General features: G+C 51.3%; 1 protein-coding gene and 1 long non-coding RNA gene across 5 annotated transcripts; one reads left to right on the forward strand and one right to left on the reverse strand.

The window, feature by feature from the left end:
- Nucleotides 1-1126: 1126 nt before the first annotated feature.
- LOC117080804 lies at nt 1127-6404 on the reverse strand. Of its 2 annotated transcripts, XR_004435963.1 has the most exons (4): nt 6303-6404; nt 5240-5525; nt 2360-2502; nt 1127-1267 (listed from the first exon to the last, which is right to left on the reverse strand). It is a non-coding gene; the product is annotated as an uncharacterized LOC117080804 (long non-coding RNA). The 2 variants fall into 2 exon arrangements; XR_004435962.1 differs by lacking the exon at nt 6303-6404 and having other exon boundaries at nt 5240-5678.
- Nucleotides 6405-6458: 54 nt separating this feature from the next.
- Nucleotides 6459-18990, forward strand: CUNH11orf24 (chromosome unknown C11orf24 homolog). 3 transcript variants are annotated; one of them, XM_033204862.1, is made up of 5 exons: nt 6460-6610; nt 7529-7635; nt 10550-10747; nt 16646-16824; nt 17596-18990. In XM_033204862.1, the coding sequence occupies exons 4-5, from the start codon at nt 16749-16751 to the stop codon at nt 18708-18710; spliced, it is 1191 nt and encodes a 396-aa protein (XP_033060753.1). In that variant the 5' UTR covers nt 6460-6610; nt 7529-7635; nt 10550-10747; nt 16646-16748; the 3' UTR covers nt 18711-18990. The 3 variants fall into 3 exon arrangements, with proteins under 3 accessions (XP_033060752.1, XP_033060753.1, XP_033060754.1); XM_033204861.1 differs by lacking the exon at nt 7529-7635 and having other exon boundaries at nt 6459-6610; XM_033204863.1 differs by lacking the exons at nt 6460-6610; nt 7529-7635; nt 10550-10747 and adding an exon at nt 13247-13472.
- The last annotated feature ends 4132 nt before the right edge of the window (nt 18991-23122 follow it).

A 23122-nucleotide genomic window follows, 5' to 3' on the forward strand; every position in this document is an offset into this window, starting at 1 on the left:
TGTTGCTAAAGAGCATTTCTCCTAAAAAACAGTTTTCCATTTTAAAACACTCTTTTTCAGCAGGGCGCGGGGGCTCATGCCTCTAATCCTAGCACTTTGGGAGGCTGAGGTAGGAGAACTGCTTGAATCCGGAGGTGGAGGTTACCCAACTGCTCAGGAGGCTGAGGCAGGAGAATTGCTTGAATCCGGGAAGTGGAGGTCGCAGAGAGCCGAGACTGTGCCACTGGACTCCAGCCTGGGCAACAGAGTGAGACTCTGTTATGAAGTGACTCTCTTTATTTCTTTTTCTTTTTTTTTTTTTGAGACACAGTCTGCCTCTGTTGCCAGGCTGGAGTGCAGTGTGGAAAACCCACACATTGGGCTGGGCACAGTGGCCCACATCTGTAATCCTAGCATTTTGGGAGGTCAAGGAGGGAGGATTACTTAAGGCCAGGAGTTCGAGACTAGCCTGGGCAATGTAGTGAGACCCCTGTCTCTACCAAAAATTAAAAAAAAAAAGTTAGCTGGGGATAGTGCACACCCATAGTCCCAGCTACTTGGGAGGCTGAGGTGGGAGGATGGTGTGAGCCTTGGACATCAAGGCTGCACTGAGCCGTAATTGTGCCACCACAGTCCAGCCTGAGTGACAGAGAAAGATCCTATCTTGGAAAAAAAAACAAAAACAAAACCTACACATGGATGTCAGAAGTGTTGTGAGTAGAACAAGCTTTTCCTTTATCAGTTTTGGCAATTATGAATACAGCTGCTATAAACACTTCCTACAGATACTCGTGTGGACATATGTTTTCATTTCCCTAGAGTAAATACCTGAGTGGGACTGCTGGGTCATATATATATGTATGTTTAACTGCCAAACTGTTTTCCAAAGTGGTTGTACCATTTTCCATTCCCACCAGCAACTCTGTGGGAGTTCAGGTTGCTCTGAGTCTTCACAGATACTTGGCATTTTCATTTTGGGCCTGGAAGTGGGGTTGAAGGGAACCCCCACGACGCTGGTGCCACTGTTACTGAGTGTTCATTCCACAAGGGGGTTCAGTTTGTGAAAATTCATCAAGCTGTAAACGTATATATGCACTTTTCTGTACGTATACTAATCCTCAATAAAAACTCCTTAAGCCATATCAAATACATGTGAACTAAATTAAGTAACAATTTATTCAAATTAACATGCTTTAAAAAAATCGAAATTAAAAAAACTCAGAGTAAGTCCATAGCAGCCTGGTTTCATAATCCTGAAGATTTTTCCCCAGCCGTTCATGGTGAATACCTAAAAACCAAATCAATACTTCTGAACATTATAAGAGGCATGTCAGGAGGCTCAGTCCAATAACGCATATTTAATTTCACTCCTATCCCCATCAATGATTCACTTTTATTCTCAAAATTCTCATAATTGTAATATTCTTAGTTTTGTGTTCAAAACATAAAAATAAACCTTCTATTTTCAAATAATGACAATAAAGGGTGGAGCATGAAGGGGAGTAATGACAGAGAACAGCTCCTTCCAGAGGGAGTTTCCGGTGACCAGGGAAGGGCTTCTGCCTGGTGTGACAAAGGTGGCACCATGGAGGGGTTCGGAATGGTTTGGGACTCAGGGACTTCAAGTCATTCCAAACTCTAGAGAATCCTCTTCCAAACACCAGAGTCCTGCTCTTTTGTAATCAGTAATAGTAACAATGGGTCCAGGTGTGGTGGCTCACGCCTGTAATCCCAGCACTTTGGGAGGCCAAGGTAGGCAGACCATCTGAGGTCAGGAGTTTGAGACCAGCTTGGCTAACATGGCGAAACCCCGTCTCTACCAAAAATACAAAAATTAGCCAGGTGTGGTAGTGCACGCCTGTAATCCCAGCTACCAGGGAGGCTGAGGCAAGAGAATTACTTGAACCCAGCGGGTGGAGGTTGCAGTGAGCCAAGATTGCACCACTGCACACCAGTCTGGGCGACAGGACAAGACTCCATCTCAAAAACAAAACACACAAAAAACGGTGGCTAATATTTACTCACTCCTCTCTGTATCATGCCCCATTATAAGCAATTTACACGCACTTATGTATCATTGAATTCCCATAAGCATCTGATGAGGCAGGACCTATTACTCCTCTATTTCAGCATACAGTTCTCATGGGTCATAGATTTCACATTTGCAAATTCACTTAGTAGGTAAAATTTATGTGGAACCCCACTGCTGCACCCCCCTGCCTCCTGCACACACACACACAAATCAGTACTTGCAGCACTTCTGAGGTCATGAGCCTGTACATGCCATGTGCCTGGAGTGGGGAAAATCTGAGTTGCCATGTGCTGGAGTCCCTGGCTGAGACCCAGCAAGGACGCTCTCTCTGCCCTCATTTCTGCTCACCTGTAAACAAGGGTCCATTTCTTGGTCTGTTTAGCGCCACATCTTTGTAATTTTTTGCTTTTCTTTGGTGGTGGCTTTGCTTTTTTAAATGGCCCACACACATAGGATTGAAGTGTTATCTAGTGTTCCTCAGTGCAAAAGGTCTGTTTTAGGGAGAAAATACATGTTAGAGGTACTTCATTCAGGCATGAGTTATATGCTGTTGTCTGTGGGTTTGATACCAGTGGGCTGGGGAGGTGCCCAAACGCAGGGGGGACTTTAACCCCAGGCTCTTGACCTCATTACGAAAAGGAATTCAAGGATGACTCAGAAAATAGTGAAAGTACAGAGACTTATTACAAGGTGAAAAGTACATACTCAAGAAAGAGGAATGTAGGCCTACTCAAGAGAGAGTCGAGCAATGGTTTGGGGTTTCTATCTTTATGGGTTTCTTTGACAAAGAGGTAGAATATTCATGAAAATTCCTGGGAAAAGGTGGAGATTTCTTGGAGTGGTGGTGTCACCCATTTTTGTGCCAAATGTGAGTGTTCCTGAAACTGTCATGGTGCTGGTGGTTGTGTGTTTAGTATATTAATGAGCACACAATGAGGTCCTAGGGGAAGCCTAGGTCAAGCCCAGCGCCATGTTGGGTCCAGTCAGTCTTAGCCAGCTTGGTTCACATCTTGGGTTTTCAGGGTCTTAGCAGATAATAGTCTCTAGTCATGTAAAACTGCTGCCTGGACTTTAATTCTCCTGTGACTACCCTGTATTATTCTCGTCCCATTTTTAATGTTAATTAATGAGTCAATAATAGACATTAAATAAGGCTTCTTTTTGTTTGTTTCTGTTTTGTTTTGAGATGGAGTCTTACTCTGTTGCCCAGGCTGCAGTACACTGGCACGATCTTGGCTCTCTGTAGCCTCCATCTCCGGGGTTCAAGTGATTCTCCTGCCTCAGCCTCCCCAGTAGCTGGGACTGTAGGCACGTGCCACCACGTCCAGCTAATTTTTGTGTTTTTAGTGGAGATGGGGTTCCACCATGTTGGCCAGGCTGGTCTCGAACTCCTGACCTCAGGTGATCCACCCGCCTCGGCCTCCCAAAGTGCTGGGATTACAGGCATAAGCCACTGTGTCTGGCCTAAATAAGGCATCTTTAAATAGAAACACACACAAAAAAACAAAGTAATGTGTATCGATCTGTTGATAAAAATGTGATCAGAGGCTCACAGGAACCTAACCCTGTATCTTCCCTAGAGGCTGTGGTTTCCAAGGAGCAGTATTTGCCAAATCCATGTACTGGGTGCCTTTATTCAACATAACTGCTGCCAATACCAGAATTGACTATGACGACGACACTGAGGCACAGAGCCTAAGCCTCTTGTTTGTTGTCATTTAGCAAAAAAATGAAGGAGCCAGGATCTGAAGCCAGGCAGTGTCATTCCAGAGCCCTAACTTTCAAATGTTGTATCTAGCAAGGTCTTACATTCAAATAACATTGTAAATTCAACAACAAAGAGGACCAAGCTCCGAATTTATTCAGCTATTTCTGCCCAGAAAGCTCGTGAAATGATCAGTGCCTGGAGACAAAAGGTACAGGATGTAAGTATAACGTTCTCTATGTTATCCACAGCCCTGAGAAGCAGCTGGTCTGCCTGGCTTTACTCGCCCTAACACTCCACAGAACAGTTATGCAGTTCCCAGAGCTGTGCCTTCAATGGACACTAGGTTTCAGGTGACCCCAAAGATGCTATCAGAGAATATGACTTTCCCATAGGAGAGAATGGGTTTCCCAGTATGTTGGACCATCCCAGCCAGATATTTCTGTTGTCGGAAACCCACCAGTAACACTCTAGACTGGAGATCAGCAGATATATTCTGTAAAGGGCCAGACAGTAAAGGACTTGTGGGCCATATAGTCTCTACAACTAGTCGACTGTGCCCTTTTATCAAAAAAGCAGCCACCTATGCAGCCATTAGGTATTAGACAATACCTAATGAAAAGGCATGACTCTGTTCCAATAGAACTTTATTTAAGAAAGCAGATGGGCTGGGCGCGGTGGCTCACATTTGTCACCCCAGCACTTTGGGAGGCTGAGGCGGGCAGATCACAAGATCAAGACCATCTTGGCCAACATGGTGAAACCCCGTCTCTACTAAAAAGTACAAAAAATTAGCCCGGCGTGGTGGCGCATGCCTGTAGTCCCAGCTACTCGGGAGGCTGAGGCAGGAGAATGGTGTGAACCCGGCAGGCAGAGCTTGCAGTGAGCTGAGATCACGTCACTGCACTCCAGCCTGGGTGACAGAGCAAAATTCCTGTCTCAAAAAAAAAAAAAAACCACAGCAGATGGAGGGCCAGCTGCCCAGCTGCTCTAGAGAAAAGGAGGAGCTGTGTCTTATCTTTGTAATTTCAGCCCCAGCAGTAAAAATTGTCCCTATGTTGCCAAAGAGGAAATGAAAACACAGAGTCACAGTCTTTTTTTTTTTTTTTTTTTTTTGGAGTCTCTCTCTGTCGCCCAGGCTGGAGTGCAGTGTTGCGATCTCGGCTCACTGCACCCTCCGCCTCCCAGGTTCAAGCAATTCTCCTGTCTCAGCCTCCCGAGTAGCTGGGACTACAGGCACACGCCACCACGCCTGGCTAATTTTTATATTTTTAGTAGAGACGGGTTTCACCGTATTGGTCAGGCTGGTCTCAAACTCCTGACCTCAGGTGATCCGCCTGCCTTGACCTCCCAAAATGCTGGGATTACAGGCGTGAGCATAGAACTAAAATCTGCCTGCCGATTGAATATTTTCACTTCCGGAGTGAGCCTCAATACTGTACTTCATGTTAGATCTGAACTAGTTAGAAAAATTAAAGCAAATACATAGCAAAAGGATCTGACCTTCACATGATCCAACCGACCTTGGGTCTCAGCAAACTCACGTCTGTGCAGGTTAAGTTCCACACATGAACTGTGACTGAACTGCGGACCGTGGTGGTGACATCAAATCGCATTTCAGGTGCTCCCAGAGCTCAGAGTGGATGGTTGATCCTGTCTTTGCACAATCTCAGCTTTCTGTGTCTGTTAGCTTCCTAGTCCAAGACCCCAAAGGCAGGCTATAAAACTGGAAATATAGTCTTGGTTTGCTCCTGTGAAATCATCCTTCGCTGACAGGTTTTGGTTTGGACCGGAGGAATGCCTGAGGGTCTTACAGTCACAGAACTACTAACTTGCAAAGTCTATTTCTTTTTCCTTCCTTCCTTCTTGATCTGAAACCTCCACTTCCCTCCGGATTCAAGCAATTATCCTGCCTCGGCCTCCCGAGTAGCTGGGGCTATCGGCGTACGCCGCCACGCCCGGCTAATTTTTTGTATTTTAGTAGACACGGGGTTTATCATGTTGCCCAGGCTAGTCTCGAACTCCTGAGCTCAGGTAATCCGCCCGTCTCGGCCTCCCAAAGTGCTAGGATTATAGGCAAGAGCCACCGAGCCCGGCCTGCAAAGCCTATTTCTAACCAAAGTCAAGTCCCACACACTTGCCTCTACACTGCGTTTTGCTCCTTTGTTATCCCAGGTTTTACAATTACAGAGCACTTGATGAGCCTGTTTCCACGTCTGTAAAATGGGGCGAAGTTCTTCACCGTGCTACTGCAGAGTTAAGCCACTGGCCCTGTAGGCAAAGTGCTTAGAACGGGCGTGGCACGCTGTGGGTGCACAGAAACGCTCGCTGCCATCCCCACTCTAACTACCGGGCACCCCAGCGCCCCGCCAGGGGCTGAAGAAACGTGGGAGTAAGCGGAGGAACGCGAAGGGCGTGTGCCCGTGAAAGGTCTCACGAGGCCTTTCGAAGTCGCCTCTTCAGGCTGGGCCGTCGACAAGGTGCTTCTGAGCTCACCCAGCCCAACCCGGGCACCCCGGGACCCCAAGACGGCAGCGGGCACAGCTGGGCAGCCGAGCCCCGGGAACACCCACTTCCGCCACAGACCTGCTCAAAATAGCTCCTTCTGGCAGCGCGCAAGACATGGCCCGAGCCGGCCCTGGGGAGGCGGTGCCTGAGAGCAGACAACCCCCCTACTTCCGGCTCGCCTCTGGTAGCCACAGGCCCCGTCGCAGCCGTCCCACGCCCGGCCACGCCCTCCATGACGTCACTTCCGGTATTTGGGCGGGGGCCCAAGCAGGGCGCGCTGCCCGGAGCTGCATAGGTTGCGCTCCCGGCCACGTCCCCGCGCCGGGCCGCGGGCTCCTTCCTACCGTCGTAGGGCCGCCGGGCCGCCGCGGGCCTGCTGCGCCCGGGTAAGGGGCTCGCACTGCCGTCCGGGGAGCTGCTGTCAGGCTCCCTGATCGGCTTGGGACTGAGAGACAGAGGTGGGGGGGCAGGAGGAGGGTTGGATGGTGGCACGAGGGGCAGGGGGAGAGTGAGTGGGGCTGAGAGAGGCAGGAGGAACGGGACAGGAGGAGCCGCGGATGGGGCACGCACAGAGTGCAAGACGCTGAGCAATGCGGGTACGGAAGGAGTCAACTGGGGGCCGAGCATGGCTGGGGGCCCAAGAGACAGGAGGAGAGGGAGGAGGGCTGAGGGGGGTCCCAGACTGGAGAAGAGGCCCGCTTGTCCCATTTTGGGAGCAGAATGGGGACACTCTCGTGGGGGGGGGGCGAATTTGCCCTGGGGTCTTTCCCTGGCAAGCCCAGGACGGGACTGAACCCCAAGAAGTGTTGCTGTCAGAGTTGAGTGACCCAGACCTATCCCCCAGACGCTCTCTCTACCTGGGTGGAGGTTGTGCATCCCCCAGCTTCCCTCCCCTGCCCATCTGTATCCCTGCCTGCTTCCCTCGTGCGAGTCACTTAGTAGCCCCCGTGTGACTGCTTAGCATGTTGACTTAATCGTTAGGCTGATAGGAGGAATCGGCCTCCACACGCATGGTTTGCCACCAGAAATAATCATCGTGCTTAGAAATCTGACTTTAACAACTTGCAGTTATCCCTCGCCCCAGGAAAATCTCTAACAGTTCAATAAAATCAGCAAGGAAAATATTTAAAATACAAATTTTTCCATTTATACAGTGGATCTGCCTAATGGACAAAGGAATGTCAGAGATACCCACGTTCTTAGCAAAAACTAGGCCCTAGCATTTAGCTGTGATACCAAAACTTCCAGAAACCTGGAAGCAAGCAATGTATTTAATGTAATGTAATAAATATCCAATGTTCCAGGTTTCCGTCTGCCACAGAGTCACATCCTTTGGACTACAGGACAATGTCTATATACACAAAGCCATAAGTCTGTGTTCCTTGGGCTTCTGCAACCAAAGTTCAGCCAGGTGACGTGTCAAGATTAGGTACCTGCAGTTTGCCCTGTATTTGTTTTTGCAGTTCCTACTCCTTGGTATCTGGAACTTGCCTAACTTGGTGTGAGGACCTGGCCGTGCTGCTGCTGAGTGTCTTAATAGCCTGATAGAATGTAGGGGTAACAGCTGTAGTCCTTTACCAAGCTTCAGGATTACTTGTGTTGGGTCTTTGGAACATCTCTATGCCAGAAAAAAAGAATTAAGTTATTTATTTCCTTTTTTTTTTTTAAGAGATGGGGTCTCACTATGTTGTCCAGGCTGAACTCAAACTTCTGGGCTTACAATCCTCCCACCTCAGCCTCCTGAGTGTCTGGGATTACAGGCATGCAGCACCGTGCCTGGAGTCCAGTTTTGTGTAACTTGCATGAAGTGCCCTACATGTAACAAGCCAAGGTTGAGAACACAATAATTCAGACAAGATGCATTGGGAGGCCCATCTCAAGGTCACGCACCAGAAAAGGATAGGGAGGTTGACGCCCAGGGGCACAGTCTAGGGGTGCCTTTCTCATGGAGTATCACCTGGCTTAAGGGGTATCCTGTTGCACCTTCCTTGCAGATCCTATGGGGAGCTGACCCCTGAAGAAGGGAACTCCCAGTGCCAGCCTAACCCGTCTTTCTATCGGTCCTGGTCTCCAACTTAATACAAACTTAATTCTCTCTTGCTCATTCCCCTCCTGCCCCCGGGGTCTCTTTTTTCCCATCTATTATGGTCTGAGATCCTGATCTACCCAGTCTCCCTGTACCAGATAATAATGAGAATAACTGGGTGGGGTCCCGAGACCCACACCCTAATTTTGGCTTGAAGCCCTTGCAGGGGAAACAGTTATTTTAAATGTTGTTAATGGCTTGTCCATCGTGAGTCAACTTATAAAGATGACCGCAGGTCCCTGCGTGGGATCTTGACGTTTAGAATATTCTGTTGGAAAGTGGAGGCAGGACCATAGCAGAGGGATGAAGTCATAGGACAACGAAGGCCTGTTCTTGACTACACAGTGGCCAATTCCTGTTTCTGTGGAAGTGACCACCAGCCCCACTAGCTGGGAGGGAATAAGTGGTAATGGTATCCAGCAGAAGTGTCCTGAGAAACCCGTGGAGTGTCCTGAGATAGCCTTGTGGACATGCTCCATGTGTGTGCTATCACCTTTGTGTGTGTGATTTTGCATGTATGTGTGTGCATGTGTGAGTGCACATGTGTGGTGGCATGTGTACATGTGCGGTGGCATGTGTACATGTGCAGATGGACACACGTGCAGCTGTGCACACAAGCGTGTGTGACTAGGTGCATGTGTGTGTGGATGTGTGTGCACACGTGGGCATCTGTATTGGGAGCAGGCCCACGGTGGTCCTTGATATCACCACCTACTGATAACCTGCCCATGATAAGAGGTGACGAGCTGTTTCTGTAATCTCCTGAGTTCACGTTAAATATTCATCAATGAGAAAATCATTTGTGCCGGTTAACATCTTTGCATTATGGCTGTACTCCTGGATTCCTCTGACGTTTTGGTTAGCTCCTAGGAGAATGTCCCTCCTGGTACATAGATCATGTCCTGTCTCTAAATTATGGAAATCAGTGTGTGAAACTGTATCAGGTGGATAACTCTGTGCCTTTCTGCTTAGCGGCTTGAAGGACTTGAAGAAAATACGCTGGTTTCTTTCCTTGGAGGTTTTCAGAAATGTTTTCCAAAAGTGATACATGCTTGTTAAAAAAAAAAGGAAGAAAGAAATGAAATAGAGAATGAAAATCACAGGTGCAGGCCGGGCGCGGTGGCTCAAGCCTGTAATCCCAGCACTTTGGGAGGCCAAGACGGGCGGATCACGAGGTCAGGAGATCAAGACCATCCTGGCTAACATGGTGAAACCCCGTCTCTACTAAAAAATACAAAATAGCCGGGCGAAGCGGCGGGCGCCTGTAGTCCCAGCTGCTCGGGAGGCTGAGGCAGGAGAATGGCATAAACCCGGGAGGCGGAGCTTGCAGTGAGCTGAGATCTGGCCACTGCACTCCAGCCTGGGCGACAGAGCGAGACTCTGTCTCAAAAAAAAAAAAAAAAAAAAAAAGAAAAAAAAAAGAAAATCACAGGTGCATCCATTTTCCAGGGATAATCATTAACATTCTAGTGCACATCTTTCCAGACCCTTGAATAAGTGTCTTTTTTAACAAAAATAGGATCATGGTCCACACGCTGCTGTGTAACCTGCCTTGTTTGTTTATTGATGCGTGCTATATATGTTCACACGTCAATAAGTAGAGAGTTGTGTATTTTTAACAGTTGCCATAGTATTTTATATATGAATGGGGCCATACTTGACAGAACTATTCCACTTTTTTACTCTTTCTAAATAATGTTGTGAGAAATGTCTTTGTAGATCATCTTTGGACATCTGTCTGAGTGCTTCCTTAGAAGAAACTGCAGTAGAAGTTGCTGCATCGGAAGTTTTTTTTTTTTGAGACGGAGTTTTCCTCTTATTGCCCGGGCTAGAGGGCAGTGGTGCAATCTCGGCTCACTGCAACCTCTGCCTTCTGGTTTCAAGTGATTCTCCTGCCTCAGCCTCCCAAGTCGCTGGGATTACAGGTGCCCGCCACCACGCCCAGCTAATTTTTTTGTATTTTTAGTGGAGATGGGGTTTCACCATGTTGATCAGGCTGGTCTGAAACTGCTGACCTCGTGATTCACCTGCCTCGGCCTCCCAAAGTGCTGGGATTGCAGGCGTGAGCCACCGTGCCCAGCCCGCATCGGAGGTTTTGAATTGAAAGCTTTGATCCATGTTGTCGTTGTCCCAGTGGAATGAATGATCTGTTGAATGCTGCTCTTTCTGTGCCTCCCTCCTTGCTGGAATTTTCCCTCATGCTTTTCCTAAGGAATGTGGACTTTCTTTCAAACTCTAGATGCGTCTGTTACCAGAGTGGAGAGTCTGCCTTCGTCTCACATGTGCCACAAAGGATGGCATGGCCCGGGAGTGCCCCACCACGTGGCTTTCACCCCCTGCAAAGCCAGACCTCACCCAGCGACACAGTGCCAAGCCCGCAGCTCTCCAAGGAGGAAGATGGCCCAGGCTGGGGGCATGCCCTTAGCAGCGGCCTCTGGTGAGTGTCCTGGCCCTGCAGGCTGGGCCTGCCTGTTGGGTGATGGGACAGTGAACCCAGAGGGAGCTTTGCAGGGTCACCAGAGGGTCAAGAGAAAAGGAAAGACAGCCAAGCCTTATAGTAACCAAGGAAGGCCCAGTCTGTGGCCCTTAACTGTCACAAGCCCTGCCTCCTTTTTTTTTTTTTCTTTTTGAGACAAGGTTTTGGTTCCGTGTTCCAGGCTGGAGAACAGTGGTGCAATCTTGGCTTACTGCAACCTCTGCCTCCCAGGTTCAAGCCATCCTCCCACCTTAGACTCTGGAGTAACTGGGACTACAGATGCACGCCACCATGCCTGGCCAATGTCTGTATTTTTTGTAGAGATGGGGTTTCACCATGTTGCCCAGGCGGTCTCTAACTCGTGAGCTCAATCCACCCACCTGCCTCGGCCTCTCAAGGTGCTGGGATTACATGCATGAGTCATTGCTCCTGACAGGGAGGCCCTGTCTTCTGAGTGGACTGGGGTGGTGGCCCATGGACAGGATGGGGATCACGCGATCCCCTGCAACCCTCTTCGGCTTTGTGATAGAAATGCAAGTTACCTCAAGAGGTTCTCCCTGACCTTGGTGATGCTGTGGGCACTCACAGAAGCCTCCGCTGTGCTGCAGGGAGGCTGTTCTCACTGATGCAGGGTGCTGGAGGGCGCCTCTTAGCAGGTGATGATGAGAGGCTGTCCCCCCCCAGGAAGGAGAAGGTCCTTGTCTGTTCCAAGGCAAGGAACTGGACAAGGAGGAGGTTCATTCAGTACATTGAGTCTGATCCTTTCTGCTGTAGCCGGAGCACAGTCCCTGAAGCTGGCTGAAGTGCCAACGCAGGGGCTAGCACACTGGGGTCGAATCCCACCTGCTGCCTGTTTGTATAAAGTTTATTGGGACACAACCGTGCCCACCATTCACATCTATTCCAGGGCTCCCTCTGTACCGGAATGGCAGAACTGAGTAGCTAAGACACAGACCGAATGGCCCACAGAGTCCCAAATATTTGCTGTCCCGTCTTCTATAGGGAAAGTGTGCTGACCCCTGCCCTAGAGATTTGTAGTGAGGGGCAACAGAAGACCTGGGGCTGGGCTACATTCAGGAGCCGAGACCCTCTTCACCCATAAGAAGCCCCTGCCACATCATCTCGCCTTTTAACTCACCCAGAGGACTTCAAATTCTGGGCTCAGGCCTGGGGAACATCTGGAGCCCGGGGTGGTAGCATTTTAAAGGCATTCGGTAGATGTTACTGACCCAAGAGAGAGCCGTTTAAATACTCATTTATCAAAAGCCCAGCTGCACAGCCTTGGCCCATGGAGGATTGTGAGTTCTTTGTGCCCGCAACCTTCCAGTTTCAGTTCTGCCCGGCGTGATACTGGTTAGTTTCTTCCCTCCCCATCCCCCGCCGCCACACTTTTTTTCTGTCAGAACAAATAATGCTTTTTGCACTCTAGATCTGTGGTTTGTAAGGCCAAGTAATTTTTCTAAACCCCTAACACATCAGGAGCCCTTACAGACCATTTTGAAGACAAAGCACCATTTGAAGCTAAGGAAAAGTGAGTGACTCTCGGAAAGAGACCGGAAGTCTCCTGGAATACACCAGCCTTTTAGAAGGGTGTGTGCTCTAAGGGCTTTTTCCAGCCCCGGGGCAACTTGACAGCCGTCCATGTGGATTACAGGAGGCAGAAAGCCACCCAGGGGCTTCTTGTTGCACAGTGGCTGCTTTTGCGTAGCTGGAAGTGCTTCTTGGGTGGGCTGCTGGCTAAGCCAGGTACCCTGCTGGGTCCTTGTCCGCGTGATCCCATGTCACTCCCGTGCAGCTCACCGAGGCTCAGAGGTCCTGTGGCTGCACATATCACTTGGTTAGTGAGCTTGGGAGCTGGGGTTGGAACGCAGGCAGTGCTGTTGGCCTCTGTGTGTCCTGCTGGTCTCCCAGTCCCCTTGCATGGTCTGTTGCCCCTATTGCAGTGGCTTCCTCAAGGGAACGACAGTGAATGCTGAAAGAGCTAAAAGGCTGCTCCTGCCAGTCATGCAGTCAGTGGCCCCTTCGTCCCTCAGTGACCAATGGGCAGCTCACCCAGCACCCCCAAGCCCCAGTCTGCATACAGCTATGCAGCTGGGGCCCCACTTTGCTATGGGCTGCTAAGTGCTGGTTTCCTTGTGACTGTTTTCATTATTTTATCTAACAAAACAAATCAACCAAACCAAGTAACTTTTTTATTAAGTTTTTTATTAACTTTTTAATTAACTTTATTAAGTTAAGGGCCAGGCACAGTAGCTCATGCCTGTAATCCCAACACTTTGGAAGCCAAGGCAGGAAGATTGCTTCAGCTGAGGAGCTGGAGACCACCCTAGGCAACATTGCGAGAACCCTCTCCACAAAAAAAAAAAAAAAAAAAATAGCCAGGTGTGGTGGCGTGCACCTGTGACTCCAGCTGAGGTAGCAGGATCATTTGAGCCTGGGAAGTCAAAACTGTAGTGAGATACGATTGTGCCACTGCACTCCAGCCTGGGCAGCAGAGCAAGACCCATCTCAAAAAAATAAAAATGTGCTAAGGCTTCCACATCACTTCTGTGGAGCATTAGAATGAAGGAGAGGTCTTTGCTTTACAGCGACTTGGGCCGGCTGTGGGGACCACTGCAGTCTCTGAAGTGGGGAAGTCACTCATTCACTCACACCTTCATTCATTGAGAGACAGCCTCTGTGTCAGGTGCCTGGATTGCTGCCCCTCACTGGCTGCCCCTGCCTCCCCTCTTGCTAAAAGCACCTTCCTGTTCTTGTCTAAGGCCCTGCAGGGACTCCCATTTCCCTACTGTGAAATCTAAACTGCCACGTGGCTCCTGGGGCCTCCTCACACTCTGTAGACTAATTGCCATCTCACCACGCTCTCCCTTGCCTCTGACCCTGCTGTTGTCATCTGCTGCTCCCTCTCCACCTGCCTGCCCACCCCCACCCAGCTTTCAGAATGTGGCCCAGGCGTCGCTTTCCCAGGAAACCTTCCTTGGCATGCTGACCACACCACCACTGGCTGAACTGTGTCCTCTGGGGCCCAGCCATCCTTGGGGCTTCTGCCCAGAGGAACAGCCTACCTCACTCTTCAAGGCCTGCCCACATGCTGTCTCCTCCCTGCTTCCCAGCACTGAGTCACACCCTGCTTGTGCCAGCCTGCAGTGACCTCTTTTCTGTCTCCCATGGACTGTAGGTCCCTGAAGAGGTTTTGTGTTTTTCACCTTTTTGTCCTAAGTGTACTGCCTGGCACATGAGTAAGCACTCAGTAAATATTGGATGAAAGGATGGGTGGGTGGGTGGTGTGGGTGGATGGATGGATGGGTGGGTGGATGGGTGAGTGGACGGATGGTGGGTGGATGGATGGTGGGTGGGTGGGTGGGTGGGTGGTGGATGGATGGACAGATGAGTAGATGGATGGAAAAGTGGATGGATGGATGGACAGATGGACAGATGAGTAGATGAATAGAATAGTGGGTAGATAGATGGATGGGTGGGTGGGTGGATGGATGGATGGATGGATAAATGAACTTATGGATGGACCGATGAGTAGATGGACAGAATAGTGGGTGCATGAATGGATGGATGGATGAGTGGGTGGATGGATGGACTTATGGATGGACAGATGAGTAAATGGATAGAATAGTGGGTGAATGGATGGGTAGGTGGATGGATGGGTGGCTGGATGGATGGATAGGTGGATAGATGAATGGGTGGCTGGATGGATGGGTGGGTGGGTGGATGGATGGATGGATAGATGGATGAGTAGATGAATAGAATAGTAGATAGATAGATGGATGGGTTGGTGGGTAGATGGATGGATGGATGAATGAACTTATGGATGGACAAATGAGTAGATGGATAGAATAGTGGGGGGATGGATGAGTGGGTGGGTGGGTGGATGGATGGATAGTTGGAGAGACTTATGGATGGACAGATGAGTAGATGGATAGAATAGTGAGTGGATGGATGCATGGACTTATGGATGGACAAATGAGTAGATGGATAGAATAGTGAGTGGATGGATGGGTGGATGGATGGATGGATGGGTGGTGGATGGATGGACAGATGAGTAGACAGGATATAGTGGGTGGGTGGATGAGTGGTGGGTGGATGGATGGATGAACATATGAATGGACAGATGAGTAGATGGATAGAATACTGGATGGCTGGATGGATGGGTGGGTGGGTGGGTGGATGGATGGATGGATGGATGGACTGACTTATGGACAGCTGAGTAGATAGAATAGTGGGTGGATGGATGGGTGGGTGGGTAGGTGGATGGATGGACAGATGAGTAGATGGATAGATAGTGGGGGGATGGATGGATGGACAGATGAGTAGATGGATAGAATAGTGGGTGGGTGGGTGGGTGGTGTGGATGGATGGATAGTTGGAGAGACTTATGGATGGACAGATGAGTAGATGGATAGAATAGTGAGTGGATGGATGCATGGACTTATGGATGGACAAATGAGTAGATGGATAGAATAGTGAGTGGATGGATGGGTGGATGGATGGATGGATGGGTGGGTGGATGGATGGACAGATGAGTAGACAGGATATAGTGGGTGGGTGGATGAGTGGGTGGGTGGATGGATGGATGAACATATGAATGGACAGATGAGTAGATGGATAGAATACTGGATGGCTGGATGGATGGGTGGGTGGGTGGGTGGATGGATGGATGGATGGATGGACTGACTTAGGACAGCTGAGTAGATAGAATAGTGGGTGGATGGATGGGTGGGTGGGTAGGTGGATGGATGGACAGATGAGTAGATGGATAGGATATAGTGGGTGGATGGATGGACAGATGAGTAGATGGATAGAATAGTGGGTGGGTGGGTGGGTGGTGGATGGATGGATGGATGGATGGATGGACTTATGGATGGACAGATGAGCAGATGGATAGAATAGTGAGTGGATGGATGGATGGGTGGATGAATGGGTGTGTGAATGGATGGATGGACGGACTTATGGATGGACAGATGAGTAGATGGATAGAATAGTAGATGGATGGATGGATGGGTGAGTGGATGGATGGGTGGGTGGATGGGCGGATGGGTGGACGGATGGGTGGGTGGATGGATGGATGGACAGATGAGTAGATGGATAGAATAGTGGGTAGATGGATGGATGAGTGGGTGGGTGGATGGATGGATAGGTGGAAGGATGGATGGATGGATGGGCAGACTTATGGATGAACAGATGACTAGATGGATAGAATAGTGGATGGATGGATGGATGAGTGGGTGGATGGATGGATGGATGAGTGGGTGGGTGGATGGACGGATGGGTGGATGGATGGATGGATAGATGGATGGACAGATGAGTAGATGGATAGAGTAGTGGGTGGATGGATGGATGGATGGATGGCTGGGTGGGCAGGTGGATGGGTGAATGGATGGATTGATAGATGGCTAAGTAGCATCTTCCATGTGAAAGGCACAGTCACCTGTCACAGGGTGCACATGGGGTGCGTTAGGCTTGATTTGTACTCTGCAGACCATGGGAGAAGCTGAGGAGGAAGACTTGACCAGTCTTGGTGATGAGAAGGCCTTCACCCTATGAACACAGCCAAGTCTTAGCTCTCTCTCCTGCTCCTTTAAACTTTGAACTCTAGGATGGGAGAATGGGAACTTTTGCAGGTTGAGATTCATAGTGAAATCGGGTCAAGAAGTGATCAGATGCAAAGCACGGGGCAGATCGTTACTACACCATGGCTGAGGTCTTTCTGGGCACCAGGCCCTGGTCTCAGCACTTGCTCAGTCTGCACCTTGGACCCTGCCAGAGCCCTCCGCAGCAGATGCTCTCAGGCAAGGCTGTGTATTGCTGGCCAGACGCCTTCTGACCAGCGTGCTTTCTTGACCACAGATCCCTTGGCCAAGCAGGAGAGAACCATTAGCAGCCTGAGGAGCTGGCTGGCTGGCTGGGAGCCTCAGGGATCGCACAGCCTTGCTCCCAGCTCACCCGCAAGATGTGGACAGCTCTTGTGCTCATTTGGATTTTTTCCTTGTCCTTATCGGAAAGCCATGCGGCATCCAACGATCCACGTAAGTGAGAAAGCTGTGTGACTGGTGGATGGGCCCACGGTGGCCACAAAGCATGCTGAACCCATGAAAGCAGCGTCTGCAAACCCAGGCCAATGCGTCAGGAACCCCAGCCCTCCCAGGTGCTGCGCAGGGAAGGGTTGTCAGGCCAACCTTCCTTCTCCAGGGCCATGGGGGGCAAAGAGCCCCCAGCAGGACCAGGCAGCTGAGCCCTGAAACGTTTGCTTGCTTGGCCTGCAAGATTTGATGTCATCTCTAACTTGAACCTTCACTGGGGAGGTGGCTCCTTCATACATCAGATCTTTTGCTGTGTTCCCACTCTGTGCCATTCAGAAGAATTCCTGCAGCAAATGCTTTCACAAAGCCAAGCGTTCTTTCGTGATGTGAATCTCTGTGCAGTTTATCTGCTTTGTAAACCTAGGTATGTGTTCAGTGGGCTTTTAATGGTGAACCACACCTGTTGTGTGAGACTTTTACTCTGATGTTTTGGGAACTGGATCAAATAGTGAAGGTCTGAAGGCTTCAGTGGGCAGGGGGTTTCATAGAGGGCAAAGGAATTTTAAAATCAGATCGACAAGGGCTTTTTCAATGAGCTGCGTGGCAACAGTGGGAAGAGAGATGCGGAGGAACATGTTTGCACATCACCTCCCCTGACTCTGGCCGGGCTGAGGAGCGGGGGCCCCACAGGGCTGGGTGGAAACCGATCCCTGAGCAATCTCCCTGCACAGGATTGAACATGATTGTCTCTCTTTTTCTCCTTTTTCTGACTTTAAGGCAACTTTGTCCCTAACAAAATGTGGAATGGATTAGTCAAGAGGAATGCATCTGTGGAAACAGCTGATAATAAAACGTCTGAGGATATAACCACGGCAGCAACTTCTTCTGTCATGTTGACCAAAGGGACTTCGGCAGCCCACCTCAACTCTACGGAAGTCACAACAGAGGACACAAGCAGGACAGACATGAGTGAACCAGCAACTTCAGGAGGTGCAGCTGATGGTGCGGCCTCCAATGCTCCCACGACTGCAGCCTCCAGTACGACTGCGGCCTCCAGCGCTCCTACAACACTTGTACCCGCCATGCCTACATCCACAGGGCGGACCCCATCCACTACCGCCACTGGGCATCCATCTCTCAGCACAGCCCTCGCACAAGTGCCAAATAGCAGCACGGTGCCAAGAACAGCACCCCTGGCCACGTTGGCCACACATGCTCAGACCGTAGCAACCACAGCAACCACGGGCAGCCCCATGAGCACTTGGCCAAGTCCTTCCAAGCACATGCCCGGTGACACCACGGCAAGCCCTGCAGCCCCTACGCGTCCCCAAGCACAAGGTCCCATTAGCCAGGTGTCAGTGGACCAGCCTATGGTTAACACAACCCCAGAGCCCACCCCCACCCTCACAGTGGTGACCACCACCAAGGCACAAGCCAAGGAGCCAACTGCCAGCCCAGTGCCAGTGCCTCACACCAGCCCAATCCCTGAGGTGGAGGCCACGTCCCCCACGACACAGCCAAGCCCCACGCCATACACACAGAGGGCCGCTGGGCCAGGTACATCCCAGGCACCGGAGCAGGTAGCGACTGAGGTCACGCCAGGTACCGATTCCACTGGGCCAACACCCAGGAGCTCAGGGGGCCCTAAGATGCTAGCCACGGACTCGTGCCAGCCCAGCACCCAAGGCCAGTACCTGGTGGTCACCACCGAGCCCCTCACCCAGGCCGTGGTGGACAAAACTATCCTCCTGGTGGTGCTGTTACTCGGGGTGACCCTTTTCATCACAGTCTTGGTTTTGTTTGCCCTGCAGGCCTATGAGAGCTACAAGAAGAAGGACTACACCCAGGTGGACTACTTAATCAATGGGATGTATGCGGACTCGGAAATGTGAGGGCCAGGCCTTCCTTGTCCTTTCCTTTTGCCTTTGAGACCAAACCAAGTGCTTCCAAATTCTTTTGGTGCAATTGAGGAGATATGCCAGATGCTTAAACACATTTAATTGCTGTCAGACTAATTCCATGATCACTAAAGAGTTGCTGCTTTTTTCATATTTATTTTTGTAGACGATCCTGTGCCCACGAGCAGCTGGGGGTTCCACGTCAGGGTGGGGCGGGCAGGGCCCTGTGCCCCCAGGTGTTGGAGCCCGACCTGAATTAAAGTACTGACTGCTCCACAGTCGTGTGGGTGCATCCTGCTCCTCGGGGCGCCTGCCTTTCTGCCATGCGCGTAGCAGGGTTTGGTTTTGTGAATGTGCAACATCGCTCCACGCCCTGGAGGTTGACTGTCGTTGCCACTGTCTTGGGCTTCTCCCTGGTACCCACGCCTGCCCTGGTGCTTGCTAGGAGGCTCCTGGGCCCCAGAAGAGGCCACAGCCAGCATCTTTAATCTTTTTTCTGACCTGTTCGGTGAGCCTCCTGGAGCCAGCTTTAGGGGTGAAGGAGCTAAAATCAGCACATCACCCCCATGGTGTGGTCAGCTAGGCCTGAACCAGTGCAGAACAGAATCTGATCCCGCCCTGCTCATGAGGTGGGGTCATTATTGCTTGTTCTGAATAGCCCAGGTCCCTTACCCCAGGGCCAGGCCTGGGATTCGACCCCAGAGCCTGCTCCTTGTCAGACCAATTCCTCCGGATTCCAGCTCCCATCCTGAACAGCCAGCCAGCACTTGCTCTGTGCTTGTTACATTCCTGCCCTGTCCCTGTGCTACGTGAGTGTGACCTGTGAGTGTAACCCGCTGTGTGTGACCTGCTGCATGAGTGTACCCATTGCGTGTGTGTGACCTGCTGTGTGAATGTACCCATTGCGTGTGTGTAACGTGCTGTGTGTGACCTGCTGTGTGAATGTACCCATTGCATGTGTGTAACGTGCTGTGTGTGACCTGCTGCATGAGTGTACCCATTGCGTGTGTGTGACCTGCTGTGTGTGACCTGCTGTGTGAATGTACCCATTGCATGTGTGTAACGTGCTGTGTGAATGGACCCATTGCGTGTGTGTGACCTGCTATGTGAATGGACCCATTGCGTGTGTGTGACCTGCTATGTGAATGTACCCATTGCGTGTGTGTGACCTGCTGTGTGAATGTACCCATTGCATGTGTGTAACCTGCTGTGTGTGACCTGCTGCATGAGTGTACCCATTGCATGTGTGTGACCTGCTGCATGAGTGTACCCATTGCGTGTGTGTAACCTGCTGTATGTGACCTGCTGTGTGAATGTACCCATTGCGTGTGTGACCTGCTGTGTGAATGTACCCATTGCGTGTGTGTGACCTGCTGTGTGAATGTACCCATTGCGTGTGACCTGCTGTGTGAATGTACCCATTGCGTGTGTGTGACCTGCTGTGTGAATGTACCCGTTGCGTGTGTGACCTGCTGTGTGAATGTACCCGTTGCGTGTGTGTGACCTGCTGTGTGAATGTACCCGTTGCGTGTGTGTGACCTGCTGTGTGAATGTACCCGTTGCGTGTGTGTGACCTGCTGTGTGAATGTACCCGTTGCGTGTGTGTGACCTGCTGTGTGAATGTACCCATTGCATGTGTGTAACGTGCTGTGACCTGCTGCATGAGTGTACCCATTGCGTGTGTGTGACCTGCTGTGTGAATGTACCCATTGCATGTGTGTAACGTGCTGTGACCTGCTGCATGAGTGTACCCATTGCGGGTGTGTGACCTGCTGTGTGAATGTACCCATTGCATGTGTGTAACGTGCTGTGACCTGCTGCATGAGTGTACCTATTGCGTGTGTGTAACCTGCTGTGTGTGACCCGCTGCGTGAGTGTACCCATTGCGTGTGTGTGACCTGCCGCACATGTGTGACCGCTGCATTGCCTCAGCCCCAGGAGATCAGCATCACAATCTCCATTTTGAAGATGGGGCCACTGAGGCACAGCAGTCACCCCCGGAGACCCAGAGTCAGGATTAAGCCCTGGTCCTAGAGTCCCAGCTCTTTGTCTGACTAGGTTCCTCCACCACGTGCCCAGCCTGAGCTTGGCCTTTGGTCCTTCATCTGTCCACCTGCCCAAGGCAGCAAGAGCTAATGGGCCACACGTAGCCAGGGCATCTTGTAAGGCCATGTTCTCAGGCCAGGTCTGCAGCTGCTGAGACCTGGAGCAAGCTATGGAATGTTCTGGAGCTCAGCTTCTTCCTCTGGGAAATGGGGAGAGACAGAGCAGCATCTGCTCTAAACATGGCGGCATGGGGCCCCACCCAAAAAGGGCTGTAGAGTTGGCTGTGGCTTCTCAACCACCTGGCGCTGAGGCAGAGCCGATCTTTGTCCGAAATCTCCAGTCTCCCCCTCACCGAGATCTCCCTGGGCTAGGTTTGGGTGTCCAGCTTCTTATTTAAGTTCACCTCCTCCAAAAAGGATGTCAAAAGGCCTGTGATAAAAGGCTAAGACAGTAACTCCCAAACCATTTGAAATAACTTCAAAGCCTAAGGCTGGAGAAATACGGAGTGGGAAGAACGGGTCAGAAACTCCCCCTGGTCCTTCCCTCCTGTCTTCTCCCTCACTGCACCCCGGCTTCCCCAGTCTTTTCTTTCTCACTGTCGCGTCCTGCTGGCCCCTTCCCCTCTCCCAGCCTCCACTGCCTGAGTCAGGCCTTCTGGACTGACAGCCACACTCCACAGAGCCTGTGCCTGACTGTCTGCCTTTCCTGCCCATCACACATCGGAGTTGCATCTGCATGCTCGATTACAGGCACTGGCCCTGGTTGGGAAGGTGGCTGGTTCCAGCACCTGGCTTGTCTCCCTTGCCATCTTGAGCTCTAGGCCAGCTCGCAGCATTGTCCTTGAATCTGACAAGACACCTGCTGCCTGGAATGGGCAGCTTTGCCCGCCCCAGATAATCGGAGCTGTGGAGGACGCCCTTTCCTCTGCCTGACTTCACCCCAGTGGCCCAGGCCAGGACCAGCCTGCTAAGCGTCAGCTCTCCACCCTGGTTCATTGAGCCTCCCCTGGGAGAGCCAGAACCCTGGACCTGTGTGAGCTGTGGCTTGGGGGGTGTTCTCATAGGCCGTGGGCACCTTGTTCCTTTCTGGGGAGGTAGGATGAGGAGTAACCTGCAGTGCTGACCTTCAGCTTGTGACTTAAGGGCCTCTGCCTGGCACCCCTACATCCAGGGGATGGACCACAGGGATCAGCCAGTCCTCCTGCCCCAGGCAGGGCCCCCAATATTTTTTTTTTGACAGAATCTCGCTCTGTCACCCAGACTGGAGTGCAGTGACACAATCTCAGCTTGGTGCAGCCTCTACCTCTCGGGTTCAAACAATTTTCCTGCTTCAGCCTTCCGAGTAGCTGGAATTACAGGCGCACGCCACCATGCCTGGCTAATTTTTGTATTTTTAGTAGAGACAGGATTTGCCATGTTGGCCAGGCTGCTCTCAAATTCCTGATCTCAAGTGATCTACCCTCCTTGGCCTCCCGTGGGATTCCAGGCATAAGCCACCGCACCCGGCCTCCAAATTCTTTTGTCCTCTGAGAGCATTGGTCACACTCTTCCCCCTCCATCCTTGGGGGTCCTATTCCAAACCCCCTGCCATTGTTCTCTCTCGGATGGTGTTCCTCCTGGACCACAGGTGCCTCCAACTCAGCATCCAAGGCCAAGCTCAGCATCGGCCCCCAGGAGAGTGTTTGGCCCCAGGGGTCCTCCTTGTACCTAATGGCATCCCCACGTGGCTAACAGATTTAGAAACCTGTGCTTCCCCCTAAGTCCAACCAGCCATCCTAAAGGTTCCAGTACTCCGGCTGCTCCCCATGTCCTGACCCCAGCTACTGCCTGTCCTTGGACCCTACCACCAACTGCCTGCCCACTCTGCTCCCAGACAGCCTGGCTCATCCGTCCTCCACCCTGCAGCAAGGGACCCCTCAAAACACAAATCTGACCACACCCGTCCCTGCCCAAAGCCCCAGGCTCCTCTGCCCAGCACTGCGGGCCCAGTGCAGCTCCCTGTGGTAGGCCCCAGCCAAGCAGAGCTTGAGGCGCCCCCATCACAGACCGGCCCAAATCCAGGGGCCCCAGACTGTCTCCTCCCTGCCTTGGAGGACACCAGACTGCTAGGTAAGCCAGGTGCCATTCTGGCCTACACAAAGTCCCATTCAACTTAGTTTATCAGGCGCCTAGTGAGCACCTACTGTTTGCCAACTCACTGGGGATTCAGAGATGACGTGGCCCAGGAGCCCCCAGTGCGGTGGGTGAGATCCGCCTTGTGAGGAACACAATGAAGGTGAGGGGTGCTCAGAGAGTTCAGAGCACCCCCGTCAGGCTTTCTGTTCCTGCGGCAGGGGCAGTGGCTCATCCAGGGCCTAGTGT

This window comes from Trachypithecus francoisi, unplaced genomic scaffold (genome assembly GCF_009764315.1).
Source record: "Trachypithecus francoisi isolate TF-2019V2 unplaced genomic scaffold, Tfra_2.0 Lachesis_group8, whole genome shotgun sequence".
Classification (NCBI taxonomy): domain Eukaryota; kingdom Metazoa; phylum Chordata; class Mammalia; order Primates; family Cercopithecidae; genus Trachypithecus; species Trachypithecus francoisi.

Coding starts and splice junctions, on each gene's coding strand:
- CUNH11orf24 (XM_033204861.1), top strand. CDS start 16,749: ATGTGGACAGCTCTTGTGCTCATTTGGATTTTTTCCTTGTCCTTATCG. Junction 16,825..17,595: donor TGCGGCATCCAACGATCCAC/GTAAGTGAGAAA, acceptor TCTGACTTTAAG/GCAACTTTGTCCCTAACAAA.